This window comes from Oncorhynchus gorbuscha, linkage group LG07, assembly GCF_021184085.1.
Source record: "Oncorhynchus gorbuscha isolate QuinsamMale2020 ecotype Even-year linkage group LG07, OgorEven_v1.0, whole genome shotgun sequence".
Classification (NCBI taxonomy): domain Eukaryota; kingdom Metazoa; phylum Chordata; class Actinopteri; order Salmoniformes; family Salmonidae; genus Oncorhynchus; species Oncorhynchus gorbuscha.
Window position 1 is genome coordinate 11,250,782 of NC_060179.1, and position 12,219 is coordinate 11,263,000.

Sequence of the window (12,219 nt, forward strand, 5' to 3'; positions counted from 1 at the left end):
ACCTGAGTGGGTACATGCCAATACCTGAGTGGGTACATCAATACCTGAGTGGGTACATCAATATCTGAGTGGGTACATCAATACCTGAGTGGGTACATTAATACCTGAGTGGGTACATTAATACCTGAGTGGGTACATTAATACCTGAGTGGGTACATCAATACCTGAGTGGGTACATCAATACCTGAGTGGGTACATCAATACCTGAGTGGGTACATCAATACCTGAGTGGGTACATCAATATCTGAGTGGGTACATCAATACCTGAGTGGGTACATCAATACCTGAGTGGGTACATTAATACCTGAGTGGGTACATGCCAATACCTGAGTGGGTACATCAATATCTGAGTGGGTACATCAATACCTGAGTGGGTACATCAATACCTGAGTGGGTACATTAATACCTGAGTGGGTACATTAATACCTGAGTGGGTACATTAATACCTGAGTGGGTACATCAATACCTGAGTGGGTACATCAATACCTGAGTGGGTACATCAATACCTGAGTGGGTACATCAATACCTGAGTGGGTACATCAATACCTGAGTGGGTACATTAATACCTGAGTGGGTACATTAATACCTGAGTGGGTACATCAATACCTGAGTGGGTACATCAATACCTGAGTGGGTACATCAATACCTGAGTGGGTACATCAATACCTGAGTGGGTACATGCCAATACCTGAGTGGGTACATCAATACCTGAGTGGGTACATGCCAATACCTGAGTGGGTACATTAATACCTGAGTGGGTACATGCCAATACCTGAGTGGGTACATCAATACCTGAGTGGGTACATCAATATCTGAGTGGGTACATCAATACCTGAGTGGGTACATCAATACCTGAGTGGGTACATTAATACCTGAGTGGGTACATGCCAATACCTGAGTGGGTACATCAATACCTGAGTGGGTACATCAATATCTGAGTGGGTACATCAATACCTGAGTGGGTACATTAATACCTGAGTGGGTACATCAATATCTGAGTGGGTACATCAATACCTGAGTGGGTACATCAATACCTGAGTGGGTACATTAATACCTGAGTGGGTACATGCCAATACCTGAGTGGGTACATCAATACCTGAGTGGGTACATCAATATCTGAGTGGGTACATCAATACCTGAGTGGGTACATTAATACCTGAGTGGGTACATGCCAATACCTGAGTGGGTACATCAATACCTGAGTGGGTACATCAATATCTGAGTGGGTACATCAATACCTGAGTGGGTACATTAATACCTGAGTGGGTACATCAATATCTGAGTGGGTACATCAATACCTGAGTGGGTACATCAATACCTGAGTGGGTACATTAATACCTGAGTGGGTACATGCCAATACCTGAGTGGGTACATCAATACCTGAGTGGGTACATCAATATCTGAGTGGGTACATCAATACCTGAGTGGGTACATTAATACCTGAGTGGGTACATTAATACCTGAGTGGGTACATTAATACCTGAGTGGGTACATTAATACCTGAGTGGGTACATCAATACCTGAGTGGGTACATCAATACCTGAGTGGGTACATCAATACCTGAGTGGGTACATCAATACCTGAGTGGGTACATCAATACCTGAGTGGGTACATCAATACCTGAGTGGGTACATCAATACCTGAGTGGGTACATTCGTTATATAACTCAACATGTTTAGTGACAAAACCATCAGAGTTGAAAATGCAATCGAAACCCATTTAACTTGTATGTTTTATTCTGTACGTGGTAATTTAACTACAAAAGTAATTTTTATGTGCCTTCCATCCTAACACACAGCCTTTTATCAGCAGTAGACAAGTCAATTTGATGGAAACATGTCAGGTGGGAAAATGTGCATATTTTGTTACGTGCATTTTAGACTATTCACGTCTGTCTCCAGTTGAATGGAAACCTAGCTTATGAAAGGTGTAGAAAGCATGGAAAATAAAAAACACCTAAACACGTAGTCATGGTTCCTGCATTTTCACAGAGCCTGTAAACAAAAGACAGGAATCTGTGTGAATGTTTCTCTTTGCTTTTTTTGCAGGTAAATGAATTAACACTTAATTGTTTAACTCCTCCCTAATTTGAAATTCAAACAGCCCCCATGGTTTAAAAACACTCTCCACCCCTCGGATTTTGCCAGTTACCCACTGATATGTATAAAGGGGTATACCTGCAAGAAAGTGGTAAATAAATGCTTGGTGGGGTTAGCTCGGCCGCATCTCTCCTCTCACTTCAGGTCTCCATGTCTTTCAGCCAGAGACATGTAGCACTCCTTCAGGCTGACCACAAACACCTTCAGTCCACACTGTCTACGCCTCCTTTTCATGGCCTCTGTGCTCCTGCGTCTCTCCTTTCTCTCTCGTCCCTGCTGTTTCCAACTGTTCAACCTCTCCCCTCCCTCCGTGGTCCCTCTGTTCTCCTCCGTTCTCTCTTTCTCCTCCACCGTTTCCCCTCCTGGCTTCTTCCTCTTTCTCCTCTGATGCCGATGGGTTGTGTGCTGTCCTTGTGAACTCCTCTGGACGTTGAAAAACCAGACCATTGACAACACAAAAATAATATGGTCAATCAATATCTATGGTCAGGAATAATACAGTGATTAGATGTAAAGGAGAGAATCTGAACATGCATCAGAAAGACATTCTGTAAGTGTAGTTGGTTTAATAGTTGTAAGTGTAGTGTGTTTTATAGTTGTAAGTGTATTTGGTTTAATCGTTGGTAACGTTAGTTCTACTAATGAATGGATCTCACCTGTTTTCTAGGACAGTAGTGGCCCAGTGAGCACAGGATTTCTCTCTTGAGCCTCTCTAGCTTAAAGAGCCTAATGAGTCTGGTATGGCTACACATCATGTTGTAAATAAACTGTCTTTCCTACAAAAACAATGTGACCAGAGCAATGATTTAGATGGAAGGAAGTCAAGAGTAGATTTTTGGAAGAATCGGTGGATTGTTCAGAATATTGTACATACTCACGTTATCCTTCTCACATTCAGGCATTTCACCTGTGCAGCTTTTATGAGACACTTTTAATGATTCAGTGAGGTTGTTCTCCTAGGAGTGAGAGAAGAGATCTCAGTTTAACACAGTTTAAAATCCATAAACTATTTATCTCAATGGCAAAATGAAAACTCATTGTCCATCATGTTACTTACAAGCTTCTGAAGGAGCAGGGAGATGACAGACTCGTAGTCCTCAGCGATCTCTCTCATGGTCCGGTTGCTGTCACAAGACAACACCAGAGGTAGCAGCATGAGAGAAAAGACAGAGGTGCCAAGGAGATGCTGTGTGTGTGTGTGTGTGTGTGTGTGTGTGTGTGGGTGTGAGAGAGAGACATACAGACAGAGAGAGAGAGAGACATACAGAGAGAGAGAGACAGAAAGGTGTACAAAAATCAGTCTTGAAGCATTATTCACACCAGTTAAAATAAGACGTTTTTGTCTTGACCTATTCATACTTTACCGATCCAGGTGAGTGCCATTGAGTTATTTTTTTTACAAGGGATCTCTGGTCTGGCAGTAGCCTAGCCTACTGTGGAACTACAGACGGATGGTCACATGTTTTATGAATTCATGTTTTCTGAATTATAAAAAAAATGACATGCTATTCTATAAAATAATTTCTCCGTAATTAATGTTACCTGATTGAGCTAATCATGTAAATGTAATTAACTCGAGAGTCAGGGCGCCACAAAATAATATTTATAGAGCTGTTATCTTCCGAATAAACTGTTAAAGACTTAGTAATATTTTACATCAATAGCAGTCAATATTAATCATCTTAATTCAGTCTCATCTGAAAGTTGTAAATTCTTGGTTATCTGCAAGAAAGAACCCTGGCTAACAAGTTGAATCAGCAATACAAACTAAATACCAAACTAATCACACAGAATTACACGTACAGATAATTAATCAACTTGATTACAAATTCCGTCATAAAGGAAAACGTCCCTGGCGGGCGGAACGGATATGACAGCTGGTTACACAAAATAAAAGGGGCTGGGTTTGAGTGAAAGAGCGGGAAGACTGAAGAACAAAGGGTGAAGCTGTGCTATCGTAAATACAGTATCTTATGCATTCTAAATTACCGCCCATTTGGAAAAGGAAAATGCAATAAATATTTACTCTGAGCTGCGCTTCGGTAGGTTAGTGGTAGATGGAAGGCCGTGGTGCCCAACCGAGTCCTTTGAAGAATGTCTCTTGTTGTCAATTGGATACGTTGTAGTAACGTCATTGTGTGATAGACGGGATACTCTGTCTGTTCCTTCCAAACCTGCGTTTGCATCTGCTGTTGCCAACTCAACGGCTAGGAGGTATCACTTCTGTTGTGAATAAGAGTTCAAAGTTCATACCATTCACAACCAAAGCTCACGCTGATGTTGGCTTTGTTCTGTAGTTATTATCTGAACCATTCTGACATCGGACCGTCGTCCTCACGTCCCCGGAACAGGATATTACATTGTCGTCAAGGCTTTATATAGGAAGGGAGAGGAGGGCGTGTTTGAAAAGTTTTATAGCCCATGTCCCTTCACAGGGGCGGGCCACTGATTGAGCAGAGCCCTAACCTTATGAAAACCCAAATCTCACATTTTAGAAGCTAAAATCACATTTCATCCCATCACGGATAATCTCATATTCAAACATTTAAATTGAACAACAATTCCATGTGAATCTGTTAACTCTGATGTGTAGACTTTCCACTGTAGAGTTTATGTCATCTTATCATTGATGAGAATGTCTCAGATGACAACTGAACTGACATCATATTCATTAAGTACCACAGCATATTTTCAATTGGTCAGACTACCAGAATATAGTTCATTTCCCCCCACCTTCTGATGTTCCCAGAATCTGTGTGTTAACCAAGGGTTTTGCAAATGTAACATCAGTAGGGTAGAGAGAGGAAAAAGTGGGGAAGAGGTATTTATGACTGTCATAAACCTACCCCCAGGCCAACCTCATGACAACACCTTTGTTTCTAGCTTCAGTTTGAAGTTATTGTGTTAGCTGTGTTGTTGGTTAGCTCCTCTGAACAACACTGTCCTGACAAGAGAGCACATTTTCTATGCCAGGTGAAATCTCACATCATTAACCCTTTGTTATGGATGTATCAAAACTAGAAAACAGCTCAAACAAACGCAAATGCAGCAACTGTTGTTATTCTGGCTGCACTGTTAGCCATGACTGTAAGTTAGCCATAGTTGGCTAGCTAGGCAGCAAAGGATAAGAACGTTGCCAGCCAGTCTGGCAATAGAGCATTTAGAATGAACAATTGGATTGTGTCCATAGATACAGATTAAATTGACAACAACTGGCAACAACTCACGTCTCTGGCAACCGGACCAATAGAACGAACAACGAGCCAGCTTGGGCAGTAACCCTAGATTTGGGTCAGGACTATATCTTGTGGAAGGATTAAATAGTATGAATAAATTAATCAAAATAAAGTTTTTACTGAAAATATGTAAATCATTTACATTTTAGTCATTTAGCAGAAGCTCTTATCCATATGGCCAATATGCCAAGGCCAAGGGCTGGTCTTATGCACGACGTAGCGCAGAGCCGTGTTATATTGGCCATATATCATAAACCCCCGAGGTACCTTATTGCTATTATAAAGTGGTAACCACTGTAATTAGAGCAGTAAAAATAAATGTTTTGTCATACCCGTGGTATACACGCTGATATACTACGAATGTCAGCCAATCAGCATTGATTATATTATGGTGTTTATAATTCTGTACGTCATAACTGAACTTTGGCTAGATATGCAGTCGTCTATTGTTTCAAACCCTACCATTTGTATGTAGGCTACTTGGTTCATATTCCCAAAAAGATGCCACTCCCACCACATTTACAACAGTTGTCATAAGTTGTAGTGTTTCTCACTGAAACCCCTTCTGTACATTCTTAGCTACAAGCCTAAAATTCTCCAGCCTGGTTTCTCTATCAATCTCCCTGCACGACTGGCGGACAGCAATTTATGACCTTTAAAGGCCCAGTGCAGTCAAAAAAGGTAATATCCTGTGTTATATAGTGGGGGTGCAAGCTAGAACCGTCACAGTACACACACTCACACAGTTACACACACACGTGTGTGTGTGTGTGTGTGTGTGTGTGTGTGTGTGTGTGTGTGTGTGTGTGTGTACAGTGACGGTTCTAGCTTGCACCCCCACTCGTAAATATCAAAAAGAAATAACAAAGGGCCTCCCTGGTGGCGCAGTGGTCTAGGACACTGCATCGCAGCTCTAGCTGTGCCACCAGAGACTCTGGGTGCTATATACACTGCTCAAAAAAATAAAGGGAACACTAAAATAACACATCCTAGATCTGAATGAATGAAATATTATTAAACATACCTTTTTCTTTACATAGTTGAATGTGCTGACAACAAAACCACACAAAAATTATCAATGGAAATCAAATTTATCAACCCATGGAGGTCTGGATTTGGAGTCACACTCAAAATTAAAGTGGAAAACCACACTACAGGCTGATCCAACTTTGATGTAATGTCCTTAAAACAAGTCAAAATGAGGCTCAGTAGTGTGTGTGGCCTCCACGTGCCTGTATGACCTCCCTACACCGCCTGGGCATGCTCCTGATGAGGTGGCGGATGGTCTCCTGAGGGATCTCCTCCCAGACCTGGACTAAAGCATCCGCCAACTCCTGGACAGTCTGTGGTGCAACGTGGTGTTGGTGGATGGAGCGGGACATGATGTCCCAGATGTGCTCAATTGGATTCAAGTCTGGGGAACGGGCGGGCCAGTCCATAGCATCAATGCCTTCCTCTTGCAGGAACTGCTGACACACTCCAGCCACATGAGGTCTAGCATTGTCTTGCATTAGGAGGAACCCAGGGCCAACCGCACCAGCATATGGTCTCACAAGGGGTCTGAGGATCTCATATCGGTACCTAATGGCAGTCAGGCTACCTCTGGAGAGCACATGGAGGGCTGTGCGGCCACCCCACCATGACTGACCCACTGCCAAACCGGTCATGCTGGAGGATGTTGCAGGCAGCAGAGCGTTCTCCACGGCGTCTCGAGACTCTGTCACATCTGTCACATGTGCTCAGTGTGAACCTGCTTTCATCTGTGAAGAGCACAGGGCGCCAGTGGCGAATTTGCCAATCTTGGTGTTCTCTGGCAAATACCAAACGTCCTGCACGGTGTTGGGCTGTAAGCACAACCCCCACCTGTGGACTTCGGGCTCTCATACCACCCTCATGGAGTCTGTTTCTGACCGTTTGAGCAGACACATGCACAATTGTGGCTTGCTGGAGGTAATTTTGCAGGGCTCTGGCAGTGCTCCTCCTGCTCCTCCTTGCACAAAGTTGGAGGTAGCGGTCCTGCTGCTGGGTTGTTGCCCTCCTACAGTCTCCTCCACATCTCCTGATGTACTGTCCTGTCTCCTGGTAGCTCCTCCATGCCCTGGACACTACGCTGACAGACACAGCAAACCTTGCCACAGCTCGAATTGATGTGCCATCCTGGATGAGCTGCACTACCTGAGCCACTTGTGTGGGTTGTAGACTCCGTCTAATGCTACCACTAAAGTGAAAGCACCGCCAGCATTCAAAAGTGACCAAAACATCAGCCAGGAAGCATAGGAACTGAGAAATGGTCTGTAGTCACCACCTGCAGAACCACTCCTTTATTGGGGGTGTCTTGCTAATTGCCTATAATTTACACCTGTTGTCTATTCCATTTGCACAACAGCATGTGAAATTGTGTCAATCAGTGTTGGTTCCTAAGTGGACAGTTTGATTTCACAGAAGTGTGATTGACTTGGAGTTACATTGTGTTGTTTAAGTGTTCCCTTCCATTTTTGAGCAGTGTGTCCACAGTGTCCACATGATGAGGCTAGAATAATAATGTGACATTGTGAAAATTATGATAATGCCCTTTTAGTGTAAGAACTGCTTGAAAAGACCTGAAATTTCAGCCTGTTTTGTGGGATGGAGTTTTGGCCTACCTGGTGACATCACCAGGTGATCAATTACTTAATAGACCAATAAGAAAGAGTTCCAAATAGGGCTGGGCGATATGGCCTGACAATCATCAAACATTTTTACACGGGCGATTCACAATATATAGATGTTGTTTTAACTTTTTCTCTAAGAAAGCTTTGTTGCATGATTAAAAATGTCAATACACTGCATGTAAATTATACCTAACCTGACTATATGCCTTCCACCACCGTAAAGTAAAACAATTAAATTATACCTAACTATAAGCCTTCCACCACCATAAGGTAAAACAATTAAATTATACCTAACCTCACTATAAGCCTTCCACCACCGTAAAGTAAAACAATTAAATTATACCTAATCTGACTATATGCCTTCCACCACCATAAGGTAAAACAATTAAATTATACCTAGCTATAAGCCTTCCACCACCATAAGGTAAAACAATTAAATTATACCTAACTATATGCCTTCCACCACCATAAGGTAAAACAATTAAATTATACCTAACCTAACTATAAGCCTTCCACCACCATAAGGTAAAACAATTAAATTATACCTAACCTAACTATAAGCCTTCCACCACCATAAGGTAAAACAATTAAATTATACCTAACCTGACTATAAGCCTTCCACCACCATAAGGTAAAACAATTAAATTATACCTAACCTGACTATAAGCCTTCCACCACCATAAGGTAAAACAATTAAATTATACCTGACTATAAGCCTTCCACCACCATAAGGTAAAACAATTAAATTATACCTAACTATAAGCCTTCCACCACCATAAGGTAAAACAATTAAATTATACCTAACCTAACTATAAGCCTTCCACCACCATAAGGTAAAACAATTAAATTATACCTAACCTGACTATAAGCCTTCCACCACCATAAGGTAAAACAATTAAATTATACCTAACCTGACTATAAGCCTTCCACCACCATAAGGTAAAACAATTAAATTATACCTAACCTAACTATAAGCCTTCCACCACCATAAGGTAAAACAATTAAATTATACCTAACCTAACTATAAGCCTTCCACCACCATAAGGTAAAACAATTAAATTATACCTAACCTAACTATAAGCCTTCCACCACCATAAGGTAAAACAATTAAATTATACCTAACCTAACTATAAGCCTTCCACCACCATAAGGTAAAACAATTAAATTATACCTAACCTGACTATAAGCCTTCCACCACCATAAGGTAAAACAATTAAATTATACCTAACCTAACTATAAGCCTTCCACCACCATAAGGTAAAACAATTAAATTATACCTAACCTGACTATAAGCCTTCCACCACCATAAGGTAAAACAATTAAATTATACCTAACCTGACTATAAGTAAAACAATTAAATTATACCTAACCCTATCCACCACCATAAGGTAAAACAATTAAATTATACCTAACCTGACTATATGCCTTCCACCACCATAAGGTAAAACAATTAAATTATACCTAACCTGACTATAAGCCTTCCACCACCATAAGGTAAAACAATTAAATTATACCTAACCTGACTATAAGCCTTCCACCACCATAAGGTAAAACAATTAAATTATACCTAACCTGACTATAAGCCTTCCACCACCATAAGGTAAAACAATTAAATTATACCTAACCTGACTATATGCCTTCCACCACCATAAGGTAAAACAATTAAATTATACCTAACCTGACTATAAGCCTTCCACCACCATAAGGTAAAACAATTAAATTATACCTAACCTGACTATAAGCCTTCCACCACCATAAGGTAAAACAATTAAATTATACCTAACCTGACTATATGCCTTCCACCACCATAAGGTAAAACAATTAAATTATACCTAACCTGACTATATGCCTTCCACCACCATAAGGTAAAACAATTAAATTATACCTAACCTGACTATATGCCTTCCACCACCATAAGGTAAAACAATTAAATTATACCTAACCTGACTATAAGCCTTCCACCACCATAAGGTAAAACAATTAAATTATACCTAACCTGACTATATGCCTTCCACCACCATAAGGTAAAACAATTAAATTATACCTAACCTGTAAAACAATTAAATTAAGCCTTCCACCACCATAAGGTAAAACAATTAAATTATACCTAACCTGACTATATGCCTTCCACCACCATAAGGTAAAACAATTAAATTATACCTGACTATAAGCCTTCCACCACCATAAGGTAAAACAATTAAATTATACCTAACTATAAGCCTTCCACCACCATAAGGTAAAACAATTAAATTATACCTAACCTGACTATAAGCCTTCCACCACCATAAGGTAAAACAATTAAATTATACCTAACCTGACTATATGCCTTCCACCACCATAAGGTAAAACAATTAAATTATACCTGACTATAAGCCTTCCACCACCATAAGGTAAAACAATTAAATTATACCTAACCTGACTATAAGCCTTCCACCACCATAAGGTAAAACAATTAAATTATACCTAACCTAACTATAAGCCTTCCACCACCATAAGGTAAAACAATTAAATTATACCTAACCTAACTATAAGCCTTCCACCACCATAAGGTAAAACAATTAAAAACCTAACTATAAGCCTTCCACCACCATAAGGTAAAACAATTAAATTATACCTAACTATAAGCCTTCCACCACCATAAGGTAAAACAATTAAATTAATTATAAGCCTTCCACCACCTAACTATAAGCCTTCCACCACCATAAGGTAAAACAATTAAATTATACCTAACTTATAAGGTAAAACAATTAAATTATACCTAACTATAAGCCTTCCACCACCATAAGGTAAAACAATTAAATTATACCTAACCTGACTATAAGCCTTCCACCACCATAAGGTAAAACAATTAAATTATACCTAACCTAACTATAAGCCTTCCACCACCATAAGGTAAAACAATTAAATTATACCTAACTATAAGCCTTCCACCACCATAAGGTAAAACAATTAAATTATACCTAACTATAAGCCTTCCACCACCATAAGGTAAAACAATTAAATTATACCTAACTATAAGCCTTCCACCACCATAAGGTAAAACAATTAAATTATACCTCACTATAAGCCTTCCACCACCATAAGGTAAAACAATTAAATTATACCTAACTATAAGCCTTCCACCACCATAAGGTAAAACAATTAAATTATACCTAACTATAAGCCTTCCACCACCATAAGGTAAAACAATTAAATTATACCTAACTATAAGCCTTCCACCACCATAAGGTAAAACAATTAAATTATACCTAACCTGACTATAAGCCTTCCACCACCATAAGGTAAAACAATTAAATTATACCTAACCTAACTATAAGCCTTCCACCACCATAAGGTAAAACAATTAAATTATACCTAAACTATAACCTTCCACCACCATAAGGTAAAACAATTAAATTATACCTAACTATAAGCCTTCCACCACCATAAGGTAAAACAATTAAATTATACCCTAATTATCCACCACCATAAGGTAAAACAATTAAATTAACCTAACTATATAAGCCTTCCACCACCATAAGGTAAAACAATTAAATTATACCTAACCTGACTATAAGCCTTCCACCACCATAAGGTAAAACAATTAAATTATACCTAACCTAACTATATGCCTTCCACCACCATAAGGTAAAACAATTAAATTATACCTAACCTGACTATATGCCTTCCACCACCATAAGGTAAAACAATTAAATTATACCTAACCTGACTATATGCCTTCCACCACCATAAGGTAAAACAATTAAATTATACCTAACCTAACTATAAGCCTTCCACCACCATAAGGTAAAACAATTCAATTATACCTAACCTCACTATAAGCCTTCCACCACCATAAGGTAAAACAATTAAATTATACCTAACCTGACTATAAGCCTTCCACCACCGTAAGGTAAAACAATTAAATTATACCTAACCTAACTATAAGCCTTCCACCACCATAAGGTAAAACAATTAAATTATACCTAACCTGACTATAAGCCTTCCACCACCGTAAGGTAAAACAATTAAATTATACCTAACTATATGCCTTCCACCACCATAAGGTAAAACAATTAAATTATACCTAACTATAAGCCTTCCACCACCATAAGGTAAAACACTTAAATTATACCTAACCTGACTATAAGCCTTCCACCACCATAAGGTAAAACAATTAAATTATACCTAACTATAAGCCTTCCACCACCATAAGGTAAAACAATTAAATTATACCTAACCTGGCTATAAGCC

At 39.5% G+C, this 12,219-nt stretch overlaps 1 protein-coding gene across 4 annotated transcripts in view; it reads right to left on the minus strand.

Annotated features, from left to right (window-relative positions):
• Positions 1-700: 700 nt before the first annotated feature.
• The window catches only part of LOC124039482, a 41,151-nt gene continuing 29,632 nt past the window's right edge, over positions 701-12,219 (minus strand). The window contains exons 1-5 of one of the 4 annotated variants that reach the window (XR_006839578.1): positions 3,157-3,711; positions 2,978-3,055; positions 2,756-2,875; positions 2,178-2,522; positions 701-1,994 (exon numbers count right to left, since the gene is read on the minus strand). Coding sequence is in view for 3 of the 4 variants with exons in the window: in XM_046355491.1 (XP_046211447.1) it covers positions 2,235-2,522; positions 2,756-2,875; positions 2,978-3,055; positions 3,157-3,456 (786 nt within the window). In the remaining variant the exon portion in view is untranslated. Of the gene's footprint in view, positions 2,523-2,755; positions 2,876-2,977; positions 3,056-3,156; positions 3,712-12,219 lie in introns of those variants that run through there. The other 3 variants (XM_046355493.1, XM_046355492.1, XM_046355491.1) reach the window with 3 other exon arrangements.